The sequence below is a fragment of the Vidua chalybeata genome, chromosome 3 (assembly GCF_026979565.1).
Source record: "Vidua chalybeata isolate OUT-0048 chromosome 3, bVidCha1 merged haplotype, whole genome shotgun sequence".
NCBI classification, from domain to species: Eukaryota; Metazoa; Chordata; class Aves; order Passeriformes; family Viduidae; genus Vidua; species Vidua chalybeata.
This window is the reverse complement of record NC_071532.1, coordinates 113,632,281-113,659,790: the sequence shown is the minus strand read 5'-3', so window position 1 is coordinate 113,659,790 and position 27,510 is coordinate 113,632,281. Positions and strand designations below refer to the sequence as shown.

Genomic DNA, 27,510 nt, shown 5'->3' with positions numbered 1-27,510 from the left:
CCTGTCATCTTTTCTTAAGCTTTCAGTTGAAAGAATAACTGGAGCTCCCAGCTACTGGATGTTGTTACCAAAAGTATAAATAGTCCAAAAATTATTAGACAAATCATGGAGGTAGAGTCTGTCAAAAGCCATTAAACAGGATGATGTGAGGGCATCACAACAAACTCAGGCAGCTTCTACTGTGCAGGTTGTCAGACATGGACAAATAGAGGAAAGGCGGGTATATACTTGCTCTGTTTTTACAGTTCTTTCTTGTGTGCTCTTGCCACCTTTCAAATACTGAAGGGAATGAGCCTTTGGTCTTCCAGGATGGTTGTGCTGGGGTCAGTCAGCAGAAAGGACAATGGTCTTGGCACATGCTGTCTTTCCTAGTAGTTCCTTAATCCCGTACACTTGGTTAGTTGGGAAGGCAGAGCTGGTGTAGGAGTGTGCATGTAACTGGTGGGGTGTGATGATGTGGGGGAGTGGTGGCTCTGGAAACTGGCAGCTTGTATCTGTCACTAGGCTGGAGACCTGTTTGAGAAGGTTGGGAACCCACGAAAGGCTCTGGAGTGCTACGGCAAGGGCAGTGCCTTCCTGAAAGGTACTGTGCTCAATATGTTCCTCCCACTCATCTCCAGCAGGAGCCTGGCTGCTCTGGCCTGGTGGCAACATGAAATATTGCCCTGGGGCCTAGAGATGCCTGGATGCTCTGCAGCTTCCACCTATCATATCATTCAGTGTATTTTCACATAGTTGTATTTGCACAAGCAGTCCCAGGAGAGTGTCTTGTTCCCAAGGCCTTGACCAGGCTGACTGCACCAGCATGGATTTGACCCAGCTCTCCACAGGGTCTAGGTTGCTGGGTAACCCATTGGAGCTGGAGTGCCTTAGACAGTCACCATTCCCCTCCTCCTGTGCCAGATCCAAGGCCAGTGTTTGCCCCACAGTTCTGCTTCCCTGCTGGCCTCAGCATTGCAGCTCTTGTGTCCCCTTACAGCCGTGGAGCTGGCTCGCCTGGCATTTCCTGCAGAAGTTGTGAAGCTGGAGGAGGCTTGGGGAGACCATCTGGTGCAGCAGAAACAGCTGGATGCTGCTATTAATCACTACATTGAAGCCAGGTGGGAGCAGGGGAAGGCTGTATAAGCAGCAGGGTACTGGCAGGGCATGAAGTTGATACCTTTGCCTCTATCAGCAGGGGGTTTGCCTGAGTGAGCCCCCACTGCCCCGCTTAGCTGTGCCCCGCTTGCTTGTGTGCACCAGCCATTGATGCCTTCCCACATCTCTTCCAAGGTCTTACAGTGCTGATTGCTCTTCCCTGCTGTCCCAGTTCTTTCATCCCCCTTAGCACTGCCAGTTACTCAGCTGCTTTATGCTGCTCTAACTCAAAAAACTGAATCAGGCAGCAGAGCACTCTAGTCTCCCTGGCACAGTGTAGCTAGAGGAGATACCTGCTGCCTGGCTCTAAAGACTGATGGGTTTGGTGCCAGGTGCTCAATTAAGGCCCTCGAGGCAGCTTTGGGAGCCCGGCAGTGGAAGAAGGCCATCTACATTTTGGACTTGCAGGACAAACAGGCAGCAGCCAAATATTACCTCAAGATTGCCCAGCATTATGCAGCTTTACAGGAGTATCAGGTGAGGCCCCAGACACAGTCACCACGGCTCTGTGCGTCCCTTGACTGTATTGAGTGTGGTCTTTTCTTGGCAGGTTGCAGAGGAACTGTACATCAAAGGAGGCCAGACCAAGGATGCCATCGACATGTACACGCAGGCCGGGCTCTGGGAACAGGCTCACAAGGTAGAGTCAGAAGCTAAAGCTTCTGTGAACCTCACCCCACTTGGTGAGATGTGTCTTCCATCAGGAGGTGGTAGTGCCTTGTGCACCAATACCTGATCAACCAGCACTCTTCCCAGATACGTGTGCAGGGACACCCAGTAGCCAGCAAGAAGTCCAATGTTCCCATCCTGACCCTGGCCTCTGTCTCTCACAGCCCCATGTGGGTGCACCTCTGGCACAAATGGCCCTCTCCAAGAGCTGGTCCTGTGTGCTTTGTGACAGTGACAAATGACTGCCCATTCTTTGCAGAGCATATAGCATGGATATCTGTCAGATAGGAAGGAAATATGTTCTCCCCTTCTCCTTCACTGTCACGTGTCAGGAAATTGCTGTTCATTTCTCCCCTGTGTGTTCCTTTTGGCAGCTGGCACTCAAGTGCATGAGCCAGGAGGACGTGACTGTGCTGTACATAACCCAGGCCCAGGAGATGGAAAGACAGGGAAAGTACAAAGAAGCAGAGAGGTGAGTTTCTTTCAGTACTGGTGTCAGCCCAAGACTGAGCCCTGAGAAACTGGCTGTAGTGAGGAGAAGCCCTTTCCTGGGTTAGGAGGAGAATTTGGGACTGGGGTTTGGAATGGTCAGAGGAACTTTCTCCACACACGGAGAACTGAAGCTGGTATTTCAGGATGTGGAAAGATTTCAGGGACTGGTCGTGTCCTTGGCTGAGTTGTTTGGATGTGCTTGTGTTGCCAGGCTGTACATCACTGTGAATGAACCCGATCTGGCCATCACCATGTACAAGAAGTGTAAGATGTATGATGAGATGGTTTGCCTAGTAGCCAAGTACCACAAGGACTTACTTGGAGATACTCACCTGCACCTGGGCAAGGTGAGTGCATCTCATGGCAGGGGATCAGCTAAACCAGGCAGGGGGAAAAATTGTTGTTACGGACGAGGGTTTGAGATCACTCGAAAAATCAGTGACAAGGGTATGAGCAAAAGTCAGGTTTAATATTAAGCATCAAAGCACAACAAGTTTGTTGTCAAGATTAATTCTGCTACTTATAGGACAGCTAAGGCACAACAAGGAAAAACAAGCAGCAACAAAACCAAACAAAATCCAGGCAATCAAAAAAGAAATTAACTAAGAACTATCTATGGGTGGGTGTGTGTGTGTGTGTGTGACAAAAGACAGTGTGGGCAAGGATAAAAAAACACAGCCTAAAAGCGTAACAGCACTCGAACGTAAGAGTACTTTAATTTAACTTATACCTTAAGATTAACAATTTAACATAGGAAAACATTTAACTTACACCTGACTTAATTTATAGCTTAACCTAAACAATCTAACAGAGGAATAACACTTAACAGCATTTAGCCTAACTTATAACTTCGAAGTTATACGTAGCAACTCAGGAGACGAGTAACACTTAGCAACACTTCGCTTATAACTTATGTTTAACAACTTAGCAAAAGGACAACACTTAGCAGCATTTAAGTAAGTTCATAACTATAACTGAACCTTACTTTCAGGCCCAACTTACTTAGATATCCAAGATACTTAAACATCTAAGAAAGGCACATTTCTCCCAGATTTGCTATAGCACTGTGCATCTTTATGCACCCAGACAGAAAGAGGCAGTGCCTACAAGATACCTGTGAAAAATTCCCCCCAGAGGTCAGTGAAATCCTCATTTTGGAGGCCTTTGTATCTCCCAGTGGGTGAAGGATCAGGCCTCAAGGAGCGAGCTATCGGCCCAGGATGCGTGTTTTGGCAATCCTCCAAGAACAGCAAGCCTGAGGGTTGTGGATCTGAGAGGTGTCCCCCTCCAGAGGGAGGTTGCTGGTCACAGCCCACTGTGGTCCCAGGACAACTCAAAAGGGTCTCATTTTGGATTGCTGTTTATAGGGTCACAAGGGCTTCTTCGGTCATAACGATGTTTCGTCCTTGCCAGAGTTTGGGTTGGCATTTTCTTTGAAAGTGTGAGAACAGGAATGTTATGTTATTCAGGCAAGAGGAATATTTTCCAAGGCTGGTCATAAGGAAAACAGAAGCTCATTAGACAGCAGCAGTTCCTGGGAGCAAGACAGTGTTTCTGATAAGCTCAGGAAGAGCTGAGCCCAGGTGGTGTTTTCAAGGCCAAGGCCTAACAAGCATTTCTCAGATCACACTGCAGCCTGTGAAGGAGAAGGGGGGAATGCACCACCACAAGTGTCACTGTCTCATTGCCTCTGACTGCAGGAGCTGGAGGCAGAGGGGCGCTTGCAGGAGGCTGAGTACCACTACCTGGAAGCCAGAGACTGGAAGACTGCCGTGAACATGTACAGAGTGAATGACATGTGGGAAGAGGCATACAGGGTAATAATCATTCACAGCTCCCCACCTGTGCAGGGGTCAGGTTCTGGCTGTGGGATCCTGGTGGAAACTGCTTTATCTCTGTTCACTGCAAGATGAGAACATTTGGTGTTCACTACCCAGCCTCAGAACTGCCCCAGCCCTGGAGGTGTATGTGCCTCCCAGTCTGCAGCAATGCAGTTCAAAAGCAGGGTTTCACTCTTGGCCTTCCTCGAGGCACTGCTCTGCCCCTGATCACGGCATTGTGTTGTACCTCAGAGGTGTTGCTCTGGCCACAGCCCGCCAGCACTGCTCTCCTCAGTGTGGCCATGGAATGCTGGGCTCACTTCTGCTGTCCCAGCAGTGATGTGGCTGTGCTGAGGGAGCAGCTGCTGCTGCGCCATGTATGCCTTTGTCTTACTGTCCCCTCACCAGTGCAGCGGTGGTTGCAGAAGGGTTTGTCAGGAGGGAACACATGGTTTTGGTGCTCCCTCCTGCTGGCAGGCAGCACATGAGAGGGGCTCAATCTGCTGAAGGTGAAACATACACTGGGTTCTTCCTTTTCTTTGGACAGGTGGCCAAGGCGTACGGGGGTGCGAACTCCCATAAGCACGTGGCCTATCTGTGGGCAAAGAGCCTGGGTGGAGAGGCAGCTGTGAAACTCCTCAGCAAATTTGGACTTCTGGAGATGGCCATTGACCATGCAACAGACAGTGGGTACGCAGATGCCCAACACCTCCCTCCCCTCTGCCTAACCAGAGAAAAACATGTGGGCCAAGGTAACCGTGTGCACATGGTAGCTGCAAATCCAGAAAATGACATGTCTTCCCACCCCACAATGCTTCACACAGGCCTTCTCCACATCCTTGACACATCCTACTTCTCATCTTTGTGTCAGTCTCTCAAATGCCAAGTCTCAGCTGGCAGGCAAATGTAGTTTGTCCCTCAACCTCTGCATGGGGAAGGCTTGTGAGAGCCTCTGAGCATGAGAGGAGGTACTCCTCATGTCACCAGAAGTAACTGTCTGCCACAACAGCTTTGGCCTTGCTCTGCAGCTGGCCAGGTGTCTGCCTGTATGGCCATTCATTGCTGCTCTTCCCGATGTTCTTACATCTCTTGACTCCTGCCTTGGGCTCTAACAGCAGGTGTGAAGGAGCCAGATTTCCTTAGTGGGGAGACTAAAAGCTCCTGGTCAGGAACAGAAGGAACAGGCAGTGCTAATTCACTTGGAACCCCCTGTATTCCCCTCTCTCCTCTCCCAGTGTCTTGTGCTCTGCTTGATGTCTTGTTCTTGATGAAGACATACACTCACAGCACAGAGTCCTTCTCTCTTTCATTGCAGGGTCTTCGAATTTGCTTTTGAACTGGCCCGCCTCTCCATGAAGCAGAAGATGCCAGACATCCACTTAAAGTATGCCATGTTCCTAGAAGATGAGGTAATTTTCCCCCTGGAACAGGTGCAAGTTCTCTAGTCCCTCAGGTAACTGAGCAGTTGTCCCTGGGCTGCTGTAACAGTCACAGTTCTGGCTGCAGTCCCTGCATTTCCAAAGGGCTCTGTGATGACAGTGAAATGCTCCCTGCCTTGTGGTGAGTAGAGGAGGTCGTGTGATGCTGCCAGAACAGGAAGGTATGCAAACAAATCACTTCTTCTCCTCCAGGGCAAATTTGAAGAGGCTGAAGGAGAGTTCATTAAAGCTGGGAAGCCCAAGGAAGCTGTGCTGATGTATGTGTCCTCCACATCCTGCTGTGTCTGCTCTCTCCATGCAGTGCCAGCCTGGTTGCCTCTCCAGCACTGGGCTGCTCCTTGTCATCCTTGTTACATCTCGTGTCCCTGCTACATCACATCCCCCAGGTTTGTGCATAACCAGAACTGGGATGCTGCGCAGCGTGTGGCTGAGGCTCATGACCCAGACAGCGTGGCTGATGTGCTGGTGGGACAGGCACAGTTTGCCTTTGAGCAGAGAGAGTTCCAGAAGGCAGAGGCTTTCCTCCTGCGAGCACAGAGACCTGAGCTGGCCATCAAGTACTATAAGGTGAGTGCAGTCTGTAGCAACATCATTGCCTTCCTCAGTGGACAAGAACCCAATTTAGATGAAGGAGTGAAATTCACCTCCCAGCTCCCCCTGTTAGCTCAGTAGCCGAAGAGAAACCATTTACTCAGGGTTTCTGGAGGAACTGAATTCTGGCCTGAAGACTGAACCAGTTGATTTCATATCATAGCTTTGCTCTCTCACAGTTCTGGAGGATGTATCCTGCCAGATTGTGGGTGCTCCTTGGGGTAGCACAAGTGGGTGCATTTGGAGGCTTAAGTGCCCATTCCACTGAGGTAGCTGGAATGGATGAGCACGTTCCCCTGAAGAATTGGGTGGTGTTACTGTGGTTGTTTCTTCTAGTCAGTTCTCTGGCAAGATTGCATGAGGGGACAGATGTGTTATGTAATAGCAGGAGTGTGGGGGATCCTGGTGAACTGGTAAAAACTTCTCCCTGTTGTGCTTGTGCAGGAGGCCGGCATGTGGAGCGAGGCCCTGCGGATCTGCAAGGAATACATGCCTGGTCGACTGGGAGAGCTGCAGGAGGAATGTGGCAGAGAGGCTGGCAAGAAAGGCTCCAGGTAAGGAGTGCTGTGGTCAGGCTGCAGGAAATAGCCTGGAAGCTCTTCCCCATGGCCATTTTGCTGATGCCTTATAGAGACAGCTTGATGGGATCCCTGACATCCACTTGTTTCCTTCTTGAGGACTCTGGACTTCTTACTGCATAGGTTCCTATCATCCTTCCTTATTTCTCTGGGAGTCTTATTTCTGCCATCCAAGATCTCCCAGATGGCATCTTGCCCCACTTACAAATCTCCGTGGTCTCCTGTACTGCCATTGCATATCCCAGGGTCCTTCTTCAGCACTGTTCGTGTTCTCTGTCACATTCTCTGCTCTGTCTGAGGTTCCTGCTTACCTGTAGTGTGCACCTCCCTGCCCACACCCTACACACTGTCCACAGATCTCTGGCAGCAGCCCTGTCCTGCTCACAGCCTGCATTCCTCCTGCAGCGGAGCTGAAGGGCTGCTGGAGCAGGCACGGGAGTGGGAGCAGTCTGGGGAGTACGCCAGGGCAGTGGACTGCTACCTGAAGGTGCGGGATCCCAGCAACAGTGTCCTGGTGGAGAAGTGCTTACTGAAGGTACTGTCAGGGGCTGGGATTCTCTTCACCTGCTCTTCTGCCTGGGAGCTCTTCCCAACCTGAGTGCACCTCAGAGATCTGTGTCACTGCAGGGCTCAGGAGAGCCTGCAGGGCTGAAAGCCTTCATAGCTGTTCTCTTGAGCCATGACAGGCCGTGCTTATCCTGCATGGTGCTGCCTCTCTTGCTCTGGCACCTCTGCCTGTGGCAGGCCCATGTCTGTGTGCCCACAGCTCCCTGCACTGCGGAGCTGCACTGTGACTCAGCCCTTGTTAGAGGAGCACCTGCCTGTGCTCCATGCCATCAGCCTTTGTGCTGTGTTCTTGCTCATACATCTCACACCCATGTCCTTGTACCAACTTCAACAGTTATGTCCTTGTCTGATCTTCTCCCCTGTGTGAAAGTAGCTGGGCTTTGCTCCTCTGGCTTGTCAAAACAGCCTGCCGTTTCTCCCTTTCCTCCATCACTCAGGTGCTTCCAACTGTCAGTCTTTTAGCTGGGACTGAGCACTTCCCAGCCTCATCCTACTCTCCCACCATTTTTATCAATTGAGCTGCTGACAATTTCTCTTCACAGGCTGCTGAGTTGGCTGTGAAATTCTTGGATCAGTCACAGAGCATGGAAGTGACACGGACTGTGGCTCCTCAGCTGGTGGCCATGAAGAAATACAGCATGGTGAGGACTGGCTCCTGCCCCCAGGGCTCCTGAAGAAGTAGTGACATTGGAAGGGAGAGCTCTATCCAAGGCAAGGAGGTCAGGTCACATCCTGGGGTGATGGGTGGATGGATGGCCTTATCTAGAGGTAGACCGTGCAGAATTTTCAGGGAGGATGAAAAAGGGGAATGAATCAAGTCCTGTAAAAGTGTGAGAGAGCCAGGCTTTGGGAGAAGGCAGGAAGCAGAGGAGAGGCTTATCTTTTGGGAAGAGACTTTCTGTTGTGTCTGTGTGGTGGTCCAGCACCAACTTCAGCCTGGGATACAGGGAACCCTTGGGGTTTTGTCTCCCATGGAACTGTCTCTGGCCCTGCAGGCAGCTGAGCTCTACCTAAACTTGGACCTCATCCAAGAAGCTATTGATGTCTTCATTGAAGGGGAGGAATGGAGCAAAGCCAAGCACACAGCCAAGGAGTTTGACCCCAGGTATGCCTTGAGCTTTGCAAACTACACCCTTCTTGTTCCCCCTCCCACTCCCAGCTGGTCCCTTGTCCTGTCCTGTCCTGTCCTGTCCTGTCCTGTTGCCCCTAGGTTTCCTGGATTCTCCCCACAGTGGCTTTCCCAGGCTCAACAGGGTACATTCTCCACAGCCACCCTTCCCAAGCCATGTAACATTCTGACACTTCTCTATTGCCACACATCCCACAGAAACTGTTATCCCCTTTGGTTTCACCCCTATTCCTATCTCCCTTTCCCTTGCCATAGCTCTGTGCATCACAGGCTTCTGAAAGTTCTGTGATCCCTTGTTCTCCTCACATATTATGTTGTGAAGAGCTGCTTAGAGCCTTTCCTTCCCCGTCGATCTGTGCACCAGCAGCCTGCTAGCAAGACATAGCACAGCTGCCAGTCTGCTAGTTCCAAAGCTGAATCCAGCCTCTGCACTGCTGCAAGACAAAAGTCTTGCTGCCTTTTGGGATTCTTTCTACCCGCAGGTCAGAGGAGTACGTGGACCAGCGTTATAAGGAATATTTAAAAAAACAAGGAAAGGTGGATTCGGTACGTCTGTGGGATGTCTCCCAGGCTAGGGATGTCAGGACCTGTGCAGATCCTGGGGCCTTTCTCGTGGGCGTTTTGCCTGACTATGAGTACGTGTGAGAAGTCTGTATGTGCCTGTGAACCATGGCTACTGCATGCCAGACCACAGAATCATAGAAAGATTTGGCTGGGAAAGGACCTTAAAGCTTACCTCAAGCTCATCTCATTCCACCTCCTGCTTTGGGCAGGGACACGTTGCACTAGACTGGGTTGCTCCAAGCACACATTGCTAGGTCATGTCCAATTTGTTGTTCACCAGCACCCCCAAATCCTTCTCCTCTGGGTTGCCCTCCACCCAGGCTGCATCTGTGCATGGGGTTGCTCTGACCCAGGTGCAGCACCTGTCACTTGTTGACCTTCATAAGGTTCACATGGGCCAAACTCCTCAGCCTGACCAGGTCCCTCTCAGTGGAAGATGGGTCACACAGGCTCTGTGATTTCATGCTGTGGTGGGGAAGAGACTGTGTGTCTGGGAAAAAAGGACATGGGTGACCTGATGCTTGTGTGGATGTGAGTAGGAAGCCTGGCCTGCACAATGAATTTATGGCTGTTTCCATCCTCAGCTGGTGGGAATTGATGTCATGGCAGCTCTGGATATATATGCAAAGCAGGAGCAGTGGGAAAAGTGCCTGGAGGTTGCAGCTAAGCAGGTGAGTGCTATTGTGAGCCCTCAGGGACAGACCTGGGGTCGTGGAACCCTGCAGTGGGTGGGCAGAATGGAGAACCACTGCAGGGGCTCAGAAGTACCACACCACTTTCCCCATCGTGGCCAGTGAGTCTGAGTGGGGAAGTGCTAGAACCTGGAAGTATATTGTGTTTAAATTTTGTGATTAATGGAGCATTGGAAGAAGCTAAATGAGTTGTTTGGGCTGGAAGTAATTGGTACCATGGAAACAGGGATTTGTAGAAGAAAGCCTTCTTTCTCTATGTTCTTGAGAGCGGTGGTGTCAGTCAGAATGAGACATCCTAGTCAGGAAAGCAAATTTGACATTTTTTCAGTTTTACTGACCTGAAACTAACAAAATTACCTCAGCAGAGTAATAAAATGGAGAAAAGCAAAATGAAATTGTTTAACAGTTCTCTTTCAAGGCAGTAACAGGAGAAGACAGCTCTCGATTACCAGGATGTACTTTGAGGGATGGTTTGTATTCAGTGGTTATTGATTGGTGATTGGTTATTAAACAGTTATTGGTTAAATGGTTGTTGATCATGGAGGTAACCAAGGGCAGGCAGTTCTTTGGAGTGAGATATTGGTTCAGATTGAATAACAGGGCAGCCTTGGCAACAGCATCTGCAGTTAGTAGGGACATCACAACTTGTCACTCAGGCCAGCTGAAGCCTTGGAAAAGCACTGTGAATGTCTGGGACTGTGGTTTTATAACTTTGGTTCCAATAACCTAAGTTTGGATTCTGCTAGAGTGAACTTGATGTCTCTTAGACTTGGGCTTCTCTGTGATACAGATGGTCTCTGTTGAAGTCATTGTTCTCTTGGGAGGCTCCCCTATTGATATTCTGCTTACCAGGAGCCACAAAGAATAACTGCACACTCCATTTAATGGGAAAGACTCAGTTTATTGTATTGGGCACCACAAGGCCACATTGAGTCTAAGGAGATCTTGGTGTCTGCTCGTGCCTCCAAGAGAGCATTGGCATGACCCTTTTCTGTAACCAGTGCAGAATATAATCACTGTGACTCAGCTCTACAGTGATTATACAGCAAAAGTGGTACATTTATCAAAACAGGTCACATACCAGACTTAACCTTTATCCCAAGCTATACTGAACATGGTGCTTCACCAGCACCCATCTGGGTGTTGGAGTTCTGGACATCTGCTGGGACACTCATCTTTCTTCTGCGTAATAAACTTACTTCCATTGCTCAGTTTTTAACAGGATTGCACACTTTGTGCTATTTTCTTCCTGTGATTACTATATTTATGCATGTGTGAAGCAGTTCTTTCCTCACTTGAATGTCTGTGAGGCCAACAGCAGTCCTCAGCAGTGTCTATGGGGTCAGCACAGGTATGAGGAGCACTCTAAGGTGGTCTGTAGTCCTGGAGCTGTGACAGCCTGTGGGTAATGGACTAGGGCAGCTTTGTAAATTACAAACATCGTCACCTAGGGTTTTAGTTACTTTCTGTGTTAGACTAAGGGCTGCTTTATAGTTGGTAGCCTTGTTGACACATAATAGAGGTGCTGCATCCTTCAGGTGTTTGGCAGTATCCCTTTGGTAAGTGGTGGGCAGCTGCAAAACAGCTGTATTTGCATGTGTGGAGGATTCAGCACAGCATCAGCCAGCCAAGATAAAGGTGTCAGTACGGCCCAAATCATACCCCAGGTGTGCTTAGGGCAGTCTGGCTCTGATTACCTGTTTCACCTTTTGGGACTCAGGTGTGTAGGGTTGTGCACACATGGTTGAATCCATCCCCACCAAGTTCATGAGCCTCATGCTGCTGCTTTCCGTGTATCTTCTCCAGAGCTATCAGGTCCTGCACAAGTACGTGGCTCTGTATGCAACACACCTGATCTGTGAGGGCTCCTGCGACAAAGCCCTGCACCTGTACGTCCTGCACGGGGCACCTGCCAACCCACAGGTAAAGAGGGCATCCCCAGGTGGGCTATCTAGTGTGCTGTGATGTGCTGGATGAGTCAGGCTCCCAGCCTGAGCTGGGATTGCCTCGTGTTCAGCATGCCCAGCCCTGCAGTGAGTGGGTTCTTCCAGAGGGCTGAAGGAAATCTCCTGGCATGTTCTCCAGGGGAAGGAAAAGGGGAAGTTGAGTGTTTGTGTTTGTTTTGAGTACCTTGAGCCCCAAGTTCAGAACAAAAGGAACCACTTGCATCTCTGAGAGCATTGGCTGCAGGAAGCATCCTTCCATCCTTCCCTGTTAGCCTGCCTTGTCCCCAGCCCCCCTTCCAGCCAGGACCTGCAGCACTGGCCCTCTGCAGCCATTTTCTTAGCCTGTGCTTGGCAGCAGGAGACTCTGCTGGAGTCTGCTGCAGACTCTGGAGTCTTCTGACTCCTCATCTGTCTCCTTCCACACCTGTCTCCTTTTCGTTGCAGAATTTCAACATCTACAAGCGTCTCTTTGTGGAGATGGTGAATGCTCCTGGCATGAACTGTGCCGAGGCGTACTCCGGCTGGGCTGAGCTGCGGGACGTGCTCCTCGCTCTGGTGAGTGTGGCTGCTCGCTGCCTGCTCAGCTCCAGCCAGGGGGTCTCGACTGAACAGGAAGAAGAACCAGTCTCTCAACAGGTGACATGGACAGTGTTTTTAGAACACAAGCTAAGAGTAAAGAGCTGGCAGTGTGGACAGTAGGAAAACAGGATCCTGGGAAGTGGATGTGGCTGAGCAAGAGAAGGCAGAGGAGACCCTGTGCTCCAGGCCAAATCCTAGGAATGGGTCTGGACACCGGCCCTTGCAGCGCTCCAGGTGTCACTGTCACTGACATGGGACTTGTTGTGACATCCTCTTCTTGTCCTACCCCACATTCAGCAGCTTGCATGGGGAAAGCACAGAGCTACTGAGCCTGGAAAATATGAATTCTTCCCATGGATGCTTAGAGCCTTCTGCTCCTCAGCTCCTCATTCCTATCCAGAACACCTCAACCAGAGCCATGATTGCCTTATCTCTGTTTCTGTCCCTATTGCGAGCATAAGCAAAATAAAAAAATCCTCCCTTTGTCCATCCTCACCCCTGCTTCCAGTGCTGGCTGTTGTCGCAGTACTGGTGACTCTGGCTCCTACAGCCTCCTTTCTTCAGTATGTTTTCAGATCCAGAGCACCCAAGGCCCAGCCCTCGTCCAATCCCAGAGGTGTATGGATATTTCAGATCCTTCTCTCTCCTGACTTCCCTGTCTCATGTGGAGAGTGCCCTCATGCTCTCCTGCTCTCAGTTCCTCTCATTTTCTCTTCTCAGTGTGAAAACTTAGTGAAGTCCAGCGAGGCAAACACTGCAGCACACGAGGAGTTTGAGAGGATGCTGCTGATTTCCCACTACTGCGCCACCCGCTCCGCCGCGCAGGGCCTGAAGCAGCTGGTGAGGCTTTGGAGTTCCTCTGCCAGGTCACCACCCAGAGTGGGGAACCCCAGGGGGATCTGCAGGTTCGGGGCTATTCAGAGGTTACCATTCCACTTCACAAATCACCCATCATGGATGCATGAGAATGGGACTGCAATAATCTGGGAGCCCACCACTAGCAGGTGGGACTGTAGGTGGTGTTTTCTGCTTACCGTGGGTACTGTCCCAGCCACTGTGGCTGAGCTGTAAACCAGGGGAGGAGCTGATCCTTGTGCTTGGCATGATTTATGAGAGTGGAGGTGCCAGTAGAAAATTAGGAATCACAAAAAATCTGATCTTCCCAAGAGAGGGATGGCTTCCTCTCTGCTCTCCTGGGCTCCAAGAGCTGCTTGGCTTCACTCATGGTCTTCAGAGCAGATCATCTGCTCAGGGCTTCAGCAGGTACTGGTCCTGTGTGCTGGGCCTCCTGGGGGGCTTTGAGAGCTCATGGACCTGTGTGGGGGCATCACAAGGCCCTGTGACTATTTTGGAGTCTTGTGTGCACTGGGATTTGTTCTTGGCCTCCCTGCTGAAGTCTTGATCCATGTGGGATTGTGGAATTGTTCCAGAGCTCTGGGTGGATGTGGTACTAGACTTGTGATGGAGAAGGCTGTGAAAAGGAAAAGAACCCCAGTGAAAGCCACGGGGAAGACTGGGGCTTCCCCATGGCTGTGTGTGTGGATGTTGGGGGCTCAGAAACATGTCAGACAGCAAGAGCCAAGTCTGATGTCTTGGAAACCTGTACAGATCTCCATAGCTGTGGAATGTTGAGGGGCTGGGCAGTCTATTTGGGACCATGAAGAAGGGGAGGCCTTGACAGTTCTTGTGTGACAATGGTTATCTCACAGCAGAAAAGTGAAATTACCCTTCAATTACCCTCACCCCTGCTCCAAAATTTTTACATAATTGCATACAATAAAAAAATATATTGAGACTGTGGCTGGAATAGGTTTGTTGGAGAGGCTGGAGAATCTCCATTCCTTGAGATGGTCAAAACCTGACCAGGCATGTTCCTGAACCAGGCATGTAGCTGCCTCCACTTTGACTGCGGCTAGGGGCAGGATTTGGGAACTGCTAGCAATGTCAAGCCAGCAGTGCCTTCCAACCTCACCTGTTTCGTGACTTAGATGGGGGATGTTTGGGTGTGGCTTCTTGTGAAAAATAGCAAGGCTTATAAAGCAGAATTTCACCCTCAGGTGACAGTCCATGTGTTCTGTAGTGAGGGAACTCAGCGTCAGGACTGAGGTTTTTGACCTTTTTGACCTGTAGGGCATGTGTGGGTGCAGAGTCCTTGCTGTGAGTCTGGGGTGATCTCATGAGATCCCTTCCAAGCTGTTTTCTCTTTGCTGAATTGTTGTGTCTTTGCTGTCCCCTGTGCCCCAGGACACCATGGCTGCCCAGCTGTCCATTTCCCTGCTGCGCCACACAGATCTGCTCCCTGCAGACAAGGCTTTCTACGAGGCTGGGATGGCTGCCAAGGTAAGAGCTACCTGCCTCTGCACCAGAGAAGGACACAGGACACCCTGGGCTCAGGGATTCTCGACTTTATCTTCCCAAATCCTCCCTTGACTGATGGACTCTCACTGGAGGCTGTTCCTCAAGCAGCTGGCCAGACTTCAGCCAGTGAGCAGATGGGACCTACAGACCCAGGGGTGCACAGAGGCCATGTTATGGCTCTGTCAGTGTTCATGTGAGGCTGTTCAGCTCTGCTCTGCATCACCCAAATGTCTGACAGTCTGCCTGGGAGCTGTGATATGTGGCAAGGACAGCAGCATGTCCTTGCTGCCTGAACCTGTCTGTGCAATAATAGAACCATGGAATGGTTTAGGTGGGAAGGGACCTTAAAGCTCATCTTGTTCCATCCCCTGCCATAGGCAAGGGCACCTTCCACTAGAGCAGGCTGCTCCAAGTCCCATCCAGCCTGGTCATATGCCTGTCTCCATTCTGTGGGACAGTCTGAGCTGGTTGGACACTATGGCACAAACAGAGCCACATCCTTCCTAGCTGTGGCTCTGGGAGAAGGGCTGGCTGTGAGGATGAGCTGCCCAGTCTCACTCAGGGTTCCTCTCCATACCAGGCAGTCAGCTGGGAGAACATGGCATTTGTCTTCCTGAACCGCTTCCTGGACCTCTCAGATGTGAGTATGGTCTGTGGGGGAGGGAGGGCTGGCTCTCTGAAATGGCAGTGGCACTGCCATTACTGCCACAGGGCCACTACAGATCCCCAGGCTGGCCAAGGCACACCTGAGGCTCCTGCGGGGCTGCACATCGGAGATGTACTGATGGAGAGAGCCCCCAGACCCCACTCAGTGTGTGCCTGGAGCAGGGGGCACCCTCACACTCCCTGTGGGAGGACCTGCCATGCAGGGCACCTGCAGAACCCTGGCCAAGCCACCCTTGGCATGCCAATGCCACCATGCACGTGGCAGCAAAGAGCACATTGGCCTGACAATGTAGGCCTGAAATCCTCATGGCTGCAGATGCCATTACAGCTTTCAGGGTGATCTCACTCAAGTTGTTCCAAGGGAAGAAAAACTACTTGGGAGGTGGAGGTCATGGCCCAGTGCTTTGGCCACTGTGATACAGGACTTGGGAGTCCCCTCAATCCCTTGCTTGTCCAGCAGTTTGGCCACCAGAAGCACCAAATCCAAGGGAGCTGACACTCCTCACTGTGCCAGGCTCTCAAGTGCTGTCAGCAGCAGCTGGGGGAAAACAAAAGCACCTGATTACATCTTTCCCTTCTTCAAGGCCACCTGAACAGGGCAGAGTCTGAGAGACACTGCAGAGTGTGGTCATGGATGACAGGAGGGCCTGGTCACCACAGCACCAACAGGCAGGGGCATCCTGGCCATGAATTGTACTGTGAGCTCTGCAACTGGCATTGCCCAGTGCTCTGCTCCTTCTTTCCAGGCCATTGAAGAAGGGAACCTGGATTCCCTGGACCATTCTGATTTTCAGAAGACGGACATTCCCTTTGAAGTGCCCCTTCCAGCCCATCAGCATGTGCCTGTGAGTGTCACCTGTCTTCTTCAGCTCCTGGGAGCAATGGTGCTGCTTCAGGGCCCTCTGAACAGGGACTGGGGTGGGGCTGGGATTGCAGAGGCTGCAGGGGATGGAAACGGATCCAGAACTGGCACCTTCTGCCTGTCCCTCCACTGTGAGCATGCACGCACATGCACATGGCTGCATACAAAAACAAGTGTGCACAGACATGTTGCACACACAAACACTCACACACACCTATATACACACACACTCACACACACCTGTGTACACACACAAACACACGCACCTGTGTACACACACAAAAATACACACATATGCCTGTATACACACACTCACACACATTGTGTACACACAAACACACACACCTGTGTACACACACATATACCTGTACACACACTCTCACACCTGTGTACACACACATACCTGTACACACACTCACACATACACACACAGACCTGTACACACACTCACACACACACCCCCCTCATGCTCCCCAGCACACACACCACCTCAACCCCCCCTGTGCACCATGCACGTGTGTGCTGTGTGCACACCATGCACGCCTGTCCTGCTCTCCCATGTGCTCCCTGCTGCAGTGGGGCTGCAGCTGGGCAGCAGCATCCCAATTCCAGGCCTGGCACTGGTCTTTGCCCACAGGAGGAGCAGCGGGAGGAGGTGAGGGACTGGGTGCTCACCGTGTCCATGGACCAGCGGCTGGAGCAGGCGCTGCCGCAGGACGAGCGCGGCACCTACGAAGCCTCTCTGGTGGCAGCGGGGACCGGGGTGCCCTCCCTGCCCTGCATGCTAACAGGTAAGCTCCAGGCCAGCTCACTCAGACTAGAGATGACGCCGTGCCGTGCAGGAGTCAGAACTTGCTGCAGGGTGGGTCTGGCAGGAGGTCTGGGCTGTGCTGTAAGAGCAGAGGAGGGACTGTGTGGCTGTGGGGAACCAGCTCTGCTGGAGGAGATAGGGCTTTTTTACTGTGGGGGTGAGTGACCTGGAACAGGTGGCACAGAAATTGTGAGACAGTCATCCTTAGAGACAGTCAAAAGCTGTCTGGACACAGCCCTGGGCTGGGGTGGCCCTGCTTGAGCAGGGAGTTGAACCACACAGAGCCCAGAGCAGTTCTGACCCCAGCCACTCTGGTTGAGTGATGGCTCAGGCTGGCACAGCTCTGCCTAGGGGCTCCAGGCTGGCCAGCACAGACAGTTGAGAATGGGCAGCACCTGGCCCTGCTCTGCAGTGCAGGACTTTAAAGGGTCAGAGAAGGGGGAGCAGGAGTGGGCCACCAGGAACAGGGCTATGGCTCTGAAAGTCAGAAGCTGGGTGCCATTGTTGGACCTACTCACTTGGGTGTCATTGCCCAAGGGCAGTTCAGCCTTAATCTTCATTTGATCCCCCCACTTTGAACACCCCTTCTTCATTTTGGTCTCCTGGAGACCAAGGCAGCAGCATTCCCCCCAACACGCTGTACTGTTGGGGCAGCCCCAGCTGCAGCACAGGGAAGGGGTGCACCAGGTGGGGCTCAGCTTGTTCTGAATGTGTCACTTTGTGCCCAGGGTACCCAGTGCTAGGAAACAAGATTGAGTTGAAGCCAGGCCGAGAAGTGAAGAAGGATGTGTGGTACAAATTCGTGATGGCTGTCAAGGTGAGCCAGAACCCCCAGGCAGAGAGACAGGCTGTGGGTGGGGTTCAGCCCCTCATGCTGACAGTGCAGCATCCTTCTGCGTGAGTCATTGTCCCAGGGCAGTTTACTGCACTCTCCTGACAGTGCTGCTTGGTGGGGATTACCAGGTCCAGTCCTGCCAGCTCACAAGGTGCCTTCAGGAAGGGGGCTTGGGAGTGCCCCCTTCATGCCAAGGCCTCTCTCTTTCCCACAGACGTCCCACAGCCCTGCAGGCCAGGATGTGATTGAGTTCCTCCGACGATGGTGCGGGGGACTCCCAAGCACCAGCTTCTCATTCCAGTGAGCAGGACTGTGGCAGCCTTCAGGCCTGTTCCTCAGCACCTTCCACATCCAATAAACATGTTGTCTCAGCCCTGCAGTGCTCCTTTTTGCCAGGGGATGCTGGGCCCAGAACACTGCAGCTGCTGGGCACAAGGCTGCAGCCCCTGTACATGTGTCTCAACCCCCACATCTGTGGATGACTTCCACACTGAGGCCACGGCTCTGTCAACATCCCTGTGCTTGGGGAGTGGTAGGCACAGGGATGGGCTCACAGGGTAGCTGCACTTTCCTTGGCACATCTTGCTCACAACCAGCACTCACTTGGCAGAGCCACTCAGAACAGCCAGTATGGAAAGGAAAAGTTTGTTTATTCAAGAAAACTAGAGATCCACACGAAAGGGACTCTTCCCCTTCTGTTCCCTGACATGTTTGAGCACAGGCACAGCCAGCTTCCCTGCCTGCAATGGCACCAGGACTTGGGCCCCAGCACCTCTGCCTGCCCCAATCAATCACTGCTGACAGAAACCGACAGAGCCTTCAGCACACCAGGCAAGGCCTGGCAGCTTGGGGAGAGGATGAGAGAGCATCTGGGGCCCACAGCACCTGCAGCCCTGCAGAGTCTGTCCCAGGTGGGGTGGTGGAGCTGGGGGGAGGGGGCAAGGCACACCCTCACTGCTGCAGCCCACTGCAGGAGGTGCGACGTCACCCTGCCCCCGACCTTGCTGGGTCACAGCACTCCTGCAGCACCACCTGGGAGCGAAGGAGCAGTGTCAGTGCCAGGCTGTGCTGCAGGGCCCAGCATCACTGACTCATCTGCCCATGTCCCTAGGAAGAGGTGTTTTGGGTTTTTTGTGTGGGCATGGGCCCTCTTGATGGCAGAGCCTGCTCCCCCCATCCCAAGCACGGCCCACATGGTGGGCACTCACCTCTGCAGCTACGCAGGAGACTCAGCAAGTCCTGTCAGGAGCTGCTGCCTCTCACGGAGCGGCTTCTCCATTGCTGCATTTGGCCTGGCCAGCTAGAGAGGAAAAAAAAAAAGACAAAAAGAAGTGTAGGGTGGCAACGACATGTGATGGGCAGTGTTCTCACAAAAAAAGAACAGGCCTGGATACCAGGAGGATGAAGAAAGGGTCCCTCTGCAACTCCCCATGAAGGGGTGCTGGTCTGGCACTTAGGCTGGCTAGAAGAGGTTCCAACTCAGCATCCCCCCTACTGCTGCCTCCTTGTTCCCAGCAGAACCCAGCACCTTAAAAATGCAGCATGAAGGCAGCAATCATGGGGGAGATGTGTCCAGCTCAGTGGGGCATACCTGCTCTTTGCCATAGCTGCGTGCACAGGGCCCGATGCCCTGGAAGACGAGAGCCACCAAACAGCACCTGCCCGAGAGCACGGCTTCTGCAGCTGCCAGCAGCAGGGAGGGGAACCAGAGGGCCAGGGCTGTGTCCTGCAGAGCAGGGGTCACAAGAACGTGGGCACCGCACCAGGCTGGATGAACACACTCAGCAGAGACTATGTGAACAGAAGGGGAAAGAAGGGGGAGAGGGAGAGAGAAGGGAAGCAGAAGGGAGAGTGAGAGTGAAAAGAAAGACGAGAGGAAGGAGAAAGAGGCTGATGGGAGAAGTGGGGGTGTGCAGTGACGCTGCAGACTCACGTAGATGCGCGTGGTGTTGAAGGGACAGTCGTTAGTCACAATGGCTGCACGGGCGTCTACGGGCAGCGCGGAGCTGTTGCAGCCCCGGACCAGGTGCGTGCCCCGGCTGTGCACCGTGAGGGCGATGGCCAGCGCCAGCCCCACGCTGCACGCGGTGGACAGGAGGCAGTTCAGCAGAGAGACGCTCAGCAGGGTCCAGTGCTGCAGGCGGCAAGAATACGAGCGGGACTGGTACGAGCCCGGGGAAACGCTCGGGCCGGGCACCTGTGTGTCTGCAGAACTGCTCCCCCGAGGGAGCACACACGATCTTTTGCCTCTTCCAGGACGGCTCAGCCTTGCCCTCGGATGAGGCTCTCGCACCTTTCGCATCCTTCCACCCCCTGTGAGCTCGGCACCGCTGGACGCCCCTTCTCTCGGGCTCCGTGGAGAGCAGGCTCCGCGGGAGCCGCAGTCCAGCCCAGCGCACCCCGCCCCGTGTCCGCCCACCTTGCGACCCCACACGGGACCCCCGACCCGGCTGCAGCTTCGCCCACCGAAGCGCTTCTGCCCGAGCACGGTGCTCCAACCCTCCCGGAGCGGCCGGCGGGGCCGAGCCGGGGACAGGCGACACCTGCAGCGCCGGCAGCCGCCGCCGACGCGGAAGGAGCCCGCGGGGCCAAGGTCCAGGGGAGCGGCTGCCGGCGGGGCAGGGCCGCGCCGAGGACCCCCCCGCCTGCTCGGCCGCAGCCCCGCACTCACCAGGACCGCCCGGGACAGGTTGTGCGACACCAGGATGGCGACGATGCCCGCGGCGATGCTCTGCGGGGAGACCTGCGCTCAGCAGGGCCCAGGCAGGGCAGGGCCCGCCGCCCCCCACCCGGTCCGGTCGCGCTCACCAGCAGCCCCGAGCACACCGACACCACGTTGGCCGCCGCGTACTCGGGGGTGACGGCGCGGCGGGCGCCGGCCACGTGCCGCAGCACCGAGCCGTGCACGATGGCGCCCAGCACGAGGCTGCCGTGGCCCAGCACGATCAGCCCCAGCCCCGTGCGCATCAGCCGCCGCGGCTCCGCCAGCGCTCCCGGCCCCCGCCGCCCCCCGGCCATGGCCGCCGCCGCCGCCGCCGCCGCCGAGCGCCGCTCGCGCCGCCCCGGGCAGGGACGGGCGGCTCGGTCCGGCCCCCCCGCCCCGCCCCGCCCCGCAAGAGGCGGCACTCGCGTCTTTACAAAACAGTTTATTAAAAATAGGAAATGATAGAAATGAGATGCAGGGGCCGCGGCTCGGCCCCGCCGCGCGCCAGAACGACGCGAGGCCCCGGGACCGCTGCAGGCCCGGCAGTCCCCGGTAAGGGCCGGGGCTGCAGGGGCCGCGGGGCCGCAGCCCGGGGCCAGCACACGCCGTGGCCCCGGCGGGTGCGAACCAGTAAACAAAGTGCAGCCGGCGGCGGGAGCAAAGCGCCGGGCGGGGAGAGGGGGGACGAGCCCGGCCACCCCTGGGCCCATGGCGCGGGAATGGGGGGGAGTGACTGGGGGTGCAGGGTTTAGGGGCTCACCCCTGCTTACCTTTAAATTAAAAAAAAAAAAAAAAAAAAAGAAAAAAAAAAAAAAAAAAAAAAAAAAAGAAAGAAAAAACCCATTTCTGTGCTGTGCAAAAGACACTTTGTACAATTCAAACAGAACAAACTCCATGCACATGAGTGGGGCTGCAGAATGCCCCAAGCCAGGCCTCAGCTCTGCAGCACAACCTGGCAAATCCCAACAAAAACAGGGCTGGAAATAATACTGATGCGCAAAGTCCCCTTTAGGAGGCGGGCAGGGAGGACTGTCGATGAGCCCAGCCACGGCACATGCAGGATGAGCTTCCAAGCACTGCAGCTGGGGTCTTGCGGGTGCCCGACAGCGGTGGGCAGACACAGATGGCCCACAGCAGCGAGGCCACACTGGCTGCCCGGGAGCCACGGGGCTAAGATGACACAGTCACGGCCGTCAGGGCTCCGTTCCGAGTGTAGTAGAACTTGCTAAATGCCTCTTCAAGTAAACAGGTGAGTCTGCTCTGGTCAGCCTGGGGAGAACAAGGACAGTGAGGGGTAAACCCCATCCACTCAAAGCTGAGAGCGTGGCTGGAGACCCCCAGGGCAGGGACCTGGCTTATTCCTCCTGCACCATCACCCCAAAAAGGGCATAAACCATTGAATGCTGAGGAAGGAACACAGGCCCATAGCCCTACCTGAGCCCCTGCTTACCTCGCTGATAAATCCAAGCTGGACTAGTTCAGCTGCCAGCTCCTGGATGTTGTCATCTGCAACACAAGAAAAGGTGTCAGTCCTTGGTCCCAGCATGCTGCTGGCCCCAGTGCCCCTCAGCAGGGGCAGAAGGGGGTACTTACTGGGCTGAAGGTCACAGCTCAAGTGTCGATTCAACTTGTCTTCCAGTTTCAGCAGCAGTGTCAGCTGCAGGGCAAAGAAATTCTCATGAGGGATTGCAGTCCTGCAGGCTGCAAGCCCAAAGCAAGCCTAGAAATGCCCCCTGGGATGGGAACCACCCCTCCAGAGCCCCACAGGGATCTAACAGAACAGCCACAGCCAGTTCCATCCTGGATGGTGCAGCTGGCAGCACCATCCTGCACTGCAAGTCTGGGCCTGGGGGTGGGCCCAGGTGCCAGGTCAGCAGCAGGAACAGGCCTGGGTCAGGCTCTGGGTCCTGATGGTGGCAGCTGCAGCAGTGCAGGGTTACCCCAGGCACCAGCAGCACCTCAAAGCCATGAGCCCAGCACAGCTGCCTCGGCCTCCCCCTGCCCAGCCAGACGTAGAAACATACGTGGTGCTTCACCCCCTCCTCCACAGACTCGATGTTGCACTGCATCAGCACCACCTGGAACAGAGGCACAGAGCCCATCAGCAGCTGCCCACAGCCCTGCCTGGCGAGGGGGGAGCGAGGCTGAGCCCCTGCCTTTACCTTGCGGGTCTCCACCTCAGCGGGCTCTGGAGTTGGGGTTTTCACTGATGGGGGAGCAATGGGAGACTTCACCACGACCTGCTGGGGCTGCTGGGGTCGTGGCATCCCAAAAGCTGTGAGGGGATAGATTCCATTCCTACAAGGAAGGAGCAGCATCTCAGGTTATAGCTCTCCAGAATTTTTCCAGTCTCACACACAGTGGAAGGTGTCTTAGAAAATCCCTCTTACCTCACATCCTCCAGGAACTTGTCCAGCTCCAGTGCTGGAGATTGTGAGAAGCTGGAAAACAAAACGTCCTGAGATGAGGAATCGTCTCACAGTACCATCCACTCAGGTCTCTTGGGGTGCAGTTTTAAATCCCCATGTCCTGGGCTGTGTCCACAGGCAGGATGGCTATGGGCTATAAGCTGGTGTGACAAGCTTCCCTTAAGGACATAACTATCTACAGGAGCTAAGGATGAGGCAGCAGTTATGGCAGAGCCAGTCTCACATCCCTCAGAACTGTTCAATGCAGTTATTTGGAGGGTGGCCCAATGACACTGTTCCTGGCAAGCTGTTTCACAAACACCTGCCATACAAGGTCCCTGGATGCAACAAACACTTGGAAAAGCCAAACCCTTGTCTCAAGGCTGCTCTGAAGCATTCCAGAGATGAGGTAAGGACTGCAAAACTGCTGGAAGCCTGACAGGATGTCCTCAAGTGCTTTATGGGCTGCACACCTACCTCAGCTCCCAGACCACTCTCCAGCCCCTCCCACATCCCCAGCAGCTGGGATCATCCCATCCTCTAACACAGCAGTAGTTTTCAACAAAACTTCATAGTTTTTTTCTAGCAGCTTGGTTTGCATGGCAGTCTGATGAACCATCCAGAAATGATGCTGACATTTCAAGTGATTGATGCTTTCTTTTCCTTTTCCAGCACCTGTGAGGTATGGCACTACCAAAAATCCAGTTCCAGGCTGGCACCCATGGACAGCCACGCCTGCAGAGACTGACATCCCATGAGTGTAAGGATCTCTCTTGTACGGCTTTCGTTGTTCACTTGTCCTCCATTTTGAAACTGTATTAAAAACATTCCAAAAGGAATTTCATACTACATTTCCTAGCACTATGACAACTGGGATGTCAGCTTTAGGAAGGGTCCCTATGGCTCAGAGAGCTGCTTATATGGACAGAGCTGCTCTTCCTTGTCACCTTGGTTACTCTTGTTCAGCAGCTTGAGCATCCCAGAACTCTGTGCTCCCCTGGAAGCACCCTAGGTTTCTCTGGGAATACTGTATTCACATCCTAGTCTTCAGCTAATCCCTTGACTAGCCAAGGCTTTGTTTTCCAAAATGTACATCACTTGTTTGGCACTCTGCTTGCTCCATATATATTACAGGCACTCCCTTAGGGGGCCACCCCTACAGTGTAAGTAGTGCTGTGTATCACTGACAGCTGGCTCAACTGCCTTTTCCTGTGCATAGTGTGGAATAAGATGCTCCATTAGGAGAACACTGAGGAACCCTTTCTGTGAAGTGAGAAAGTGACTCCCTCTGGCTCATCTGTGATTGGTCAGAGCACCTTCCCAAACTGTTCAGCCATGTTTTGCTGAGGACTGCTCCAACTACAGCATGTTCATTTCATCCATCCATGTGGGGAACAATTCATCTCAGCTGCACAGAATCTACTCCCAGGAAACAGGTGCAAGGTCTCCTTCCACCCAGGAATAACCCAGAGGTGTGTGTGTGCCGACAGTGACTGCTCCTTCACCTCCAGCTCCACCAGCTCCCATTGGCACCCAGTCAGTGGGGAAACACCAACACTGAGGTGCTGGGCAGAGTCCCAGGGCTCACACCAGTGCCCCAACACTGCTCCCCTGAGCACAGCATGGGGACTCACATCATCTTGACTCCTTCCCTGTCCTCGTGATTAATCTCTGCCAACACTGCGTTCATGTCAAGGTTTTTGGTCATTTCTTCTAAAGCATTTTCAGGGATCATATCTATTAAAAAAAAAAAAAAAAAAAAAAAGGAGTAACTTGGAGCAATTGCAGTTCCTCTCCAGCCCTAGAAAAGCAATGAGAAGTGCAGAGGTCTTATGCTCTCTGATGCTCTCAGAGCAGATGGGACAGCACAGCCCTCCCAGCCCCATATCTGTGTCCGACAGCCAGGAACCTGCAGAGCAGCAGGGCATGGGGAGGGGAGTTCCCAGGGTGCCAGCTCACTGGAGTGAGCACTGACAGCTCAGCAAAGCTCTGCAGAGCACTGACCCACGTGAGGACGTGGCTCCCAGGGCTCTGTACTCACGCTGGTGCCCAACGATGCAGTGAGCAGCCAACAGCTTCAGAGATGGCACCTCAAACAGCGCCGGGTGGAACAGGAGCTCCCGAGCCGTGGGGCGCCTGCCAGGGTCCTGCTCTAGACACTTCTGAATGAACTCCTGGAGAAAAAACCTGCATGAGACAACCAGCAGCAGCAGCAGAGCAATTCAGGGCACCAAGCCCCGTAGCTCACCCGCTGCAGGGGGTCCTCCAGCAGCTGGATGGCACTGTTGATGGCCTCCTGCGGCACATAGGATGACTCCCCGTTCCCCTGGATCTCCAGCACTGCCATCTGCAAATACAGAGCAGAGCATCAGACTCCACTGGGAGTGACAGACTGCATGGGAGACAGGCTCAAGGAGACCACTGCCAAGCATGAGATCACCACCGCCAAGCTGTTTGGGGGTACTTAAGGTCACATTTGGAGAGGCAGAGAGAATGGCTGCCTTATTACAATAGCTTGCTCCTAATACCCCAAGACTGCCAGGGAGCCCCAGGAACTCTGCCAGCAACAACCTGGACAGTAAGTGTCTCCATTTTGAACCTCATGATCCACTGGCCTGTTATTCTGTTTGATAATTCCATAATGAAACAGTGACTGGATCACTGCCAGGATCTGACAGTGTCCCTTCTGGCTGTGTGAATAGTTCTGCATCGCAGAACAAGAGCAAGTACACAACACATCAAGAACGGGCTCCTGACAACTACACAGACACTAATTCCCAGCTAGGAAAGGCTAGAAAATATTGCAGAAAATGTCTCTGCATTCAGCTTAAATTTTGTTTCCTAAAAGTTGTATTTTTCCACAGTTCTCTTCCTGCTTCAGTAATGGAATGTGCAGCACAGGTTGAGGGTTCCTTGTGTTGGCTCTTTTGGACAATTCTTCTCAGAAAATACTCCTGACAACAGCTCCCATTACGTGGACTTGGACCTACTGACTACAAGGACAGAGGAAGCACGAAGCTGCTACAACCAGGTATGTCAGACTCACATCAACTGCAACCAGCACCTCTATCAGATGGGCTGGCCCAGACAAAGTGACAGACTACAGCTGTCCTCTGCTCCAAACACCCCAGGCACTGGTCACATAGATGGTCATTACATAACAGTCTGCAGCAGCGACTATTCCCTCCAGCCAGTGAGTCTGAATTCAGGACTGGCCAAGGCTTGCTAAGTAATTCATTACCCGATAGGAATTTTGGGAAGAACTGCAAATCCCTGAGCCATTTACTTCTTAGTGAGGCACTTGGGGGAACCTCCATAGGGATACCTCCAAGGCAAAGTGCACTTGGCTCTGAGAACAAAACACACTTGTCACCGAGCAAACCCACCCATGGCCACAGCCCTTCCAGAGCTCTCTGTTTCCTCGGATTCATCATCCCTGTCCCACAGTCCATGTTTGACACTTACCTCCAGTGCACACATCCCAAAGGAGTAGATGTCCACAGCAGTGGTGACATTGGCAACTTCTGTAACACAGAAATAGAATTGTTATTAGGCACTTCTGCATGCAGCAGCAGCACTCTGCACCAGGCTGGGCCAGTCCTGCAGCTTCTTCCTCCTCTGCTACCAAAGAACAGAGGAGCTGAAGCATTTCAGCAGGCAAATGGCTCAGAACTGTTAACGTGGCATCTGCCAGGAGCCTGGAACTGAGAACAAGGTGCAGGACAGCTTGGAAGTATCAGTAGAGCCAAAAAAAATCCCCAGGCTTGCAGCCAGAGCCACACCATACCTCCATATTCTGGGGCAAAGAAGTGCAGGTTCTTCTGCTCCTCACGACAGGTCTTCACGTGGTTGTTAATTGTGTCCGGTGCCACTAGAAGAAAACCAGGAATGCTTAGGATACAGGAAACCACATCCCATTCCTGATGAGATCCCAGGGAATGCCTGCAACTCCAGACCCTTGGAGCCCAAAGGGGCAGAATGGTGTTGTTAAGGTGAGTCTTCACAGCCTTCATCTCTTGTCACCTGCCCCGACCCAATACATTCCTGCATTGCTTCCTTGGCAGCTTAGCATCACTCTCCAAGGGCAAACCTCGAGACCACAACTGCTCCCTACAGGGGGACAAGGTGGGAATAACTCCCAGCTGAAATGCCTAAGTTCAAACAGATCTACAGCATTTGTCACAAGCAACTGATTCAGAAAAGCAGCCTGAGGAACAGCCAGAGATGCCAAAATCACTGCAATTGGTCACCACCTCGGAGTTCTGGGAGGATGGACCTTCCTTTCAGGAGGATGCTGGTGCCAAAGCACCTCCAGACAAGAATCAAGCCAAGCTGCTGAGGGAAGGGAGGTGACCACCCAGACAGCAGAACCTCCCAGCACCCAGCACCTCCACAAACCACTCACAGCTGTGGGGAGGAAATAACTTGCAGGCACAAGAACAATGAGCAGAGCATAAGTATGGACGCTCATGAAAGACAAGCTTTTGGGACAGCCACCTCTGCAGAGACTGCAAACAACTCTCTGAAACAACGCAGCTGTCTGCCAGTGAGATACACTGAGGTGGGCAGGGAGCACAGAGCCACCACCCATTTGAAGGTCTACTGTCACACTGGAATGTGCCCAGTCCCAGAGTCTCAGGCCCACATCCCACCTGGTCACCCT

General features: G+C 53.3%; 3 protein-coding genes across 6 annotated transcripts in view; 1 reads left to right on the top strand and 2 right to left on the bottom strand.

Moving 5' to 3' along the window:
• Nucleotides 1-18,106, top strand: part of IFT172 (intraflagellar transport 172) — a 37,669-nt gene extending 19,563 nt beyond the window's left edge. For both annotated transcript variants that reach the window (XM_053937942.1, XM_053937941.1), the window contains 26 exons: nt 505-583; nt 980-1,100; nt 1,470-1,614; nt 1,688-1,777; nt 2,181-2,278; nt 2,510-2,645; nt 3,999-4,115; nt 4,666-4,808; nt 5,434-5,527; nt 5,750-5,814; nt 5,944-6,124; nt 6,593-6,702; nt 7,132-7,261; nt 7,836-7,934; nt 8,289-8,398; nt 8,905-8,968; nt 9,571-9,657; nt 11,485-11,601; nt 12,069-12,179; nt 12,924-13,043; nt 14,448-14,543; nt 15,142-15,201; nt 15,974-16,072; nt 16,727-16,880; nt 17,629-17,717; nt 17,950-18,106. In XM_053937942.1, the coding sequence (XP_053793917.1) occupies nt 505-583; nt 980-1,100; nt 1,470-1,614; nt 1,688-1,777; nt 2,181-2,278; nt 2,510-2,645; nt 3,999-4,115; nt 4,666-4,808; nt 5,434-5,527; nt 5,750-5,814; nt 5,944-6,124; nt 6,593-6,702; nt 7,132-7,261; nt 7,836-7,934; nt 8,289-8,398; nt 8,905-8,968; nt 9,571-9,657; nt 11,485-11,601; nt 12,069-12,179; nt 12,924-13,043; nt 14,448-14,543; nt 15,142-15,201; nt 15,974-16,072; nt 16,727-16,880; nt 17,629-17,717; nt 17,950-18,039 (2,805 nt within the window). In that variant the 3' untranslated portion in view covers nt 18,040-18,106. The remainder of the gene's footprint in view (nt 1-504; nt 584-979; nt 1,101-1,469; nt 1,615-1,687; nt 1,778-2,180; nt 2,279-2,509; nt 2,646-3,998; nt 4,116-4,665; nt 4,809-5,433; nt 5,528-5,749; nt 5,815-5,943; nt 6,125-6,592; nt 6,703-7,131; nt 7,262-7,835; nt 7,935-8,288; nt 8,399-8,904; nt 8,969-9,570; nt 9,658-11,484; nt 11,602-12,068; nt 12,180-12,923; nt 13,044-14,447; nt 14,544-15,141; nt 15,202-15,973; nt 16,073-16,726; nt 16,881-17,628; nt 17,718-17,949) is intronic.
• Nucleotides 18,107-18,366: 260 nt separating this feature from the next.
• Nucleotides 18,367-20,753, bottom strand: KRTCAP3 (keratinocyte associated protein 3). 2 transcript variants are annotated; one of them, XM_053938297.1, is made up of 6 exons: nt 20,544-20,753; nt 20,407-20,466; nt 19,669-19,869; nt 19,327-19,461; nt 18,944-19,035; nt 18,367-18,767 (listed from the first exon to the last, which is right to left on the bottom strand). In XM_053938297.1, the coding sequence occupies exons 1-5, from the start codon at nt 20,751-20,753 to the stop codon at nt 18,952-18,954; spliced, it is 690 nt and encodes a 229-aa protein (XP_053794272.1). In that variant the 3' UTR covers nt 18,367-18,767; nt 18,944-18,951. The 2 variants fall into 2 exon arrangements, with proteins under 2 accessions (XP_053794272.1, XP_053794273.1); XM_053938298.1 differs by having other exon boundaries at nt 18,757-18,842.
• Nucleotides 20,754-20,866: 113 nt separating this feature from the next.
• The window catches only part of NRBP1 (nuclear receptor binding protein 1), a 34,413-nt gene continuing 27,769 nt past the window's right edge, over nt 20,867-27,510 (bottom strand). For both annotated transcript variants that reach the window (XM_053939817.1, XM_053939818.1), the window contains 11 exons: nt 26,635-26,718; nt 26,313-26,371; nt 25,096-25,194; nt 24,889-25,021; nt 24,482-24,584; nt 22,830-22,880; nt 22,602-22,737; nt 22,464-22,517; nt 22,033-22,096; nt 21,890-21,945; nt 20,867-21,708 (listed from right to left, as the gene is read on the bottom strand). In XM_053939817.1, the coding sequence (XP_053795792.1) occupies nt 21,610-21,708; nt 21,890-21,945; nt 22,033-22,096; nt 22,464-22,517; nt 22,602-22,737; nt 22,830-22,880; nt 24,482-24,584; nt 24,889-25,021; nt 25,096-25,194; nt 26,313-26,371; nt 26,635-26,718 (938 nt within the window). In that variant the 3' untranslated portion in view covers nt 20,867-21,609. The remainder of the gene's footprint in view (nt 21,709-21,889; nt 21,946-22,032; nt 22,097-22,463; nt 22,518-22,601; nt 22,738-22,829; nt 22,881-24,481; nt 24,585-24,888; nt 25,022-25,095; nt 25,195-26,312; nt 26,372-26,634; nt 26,719-27,510) is intronic.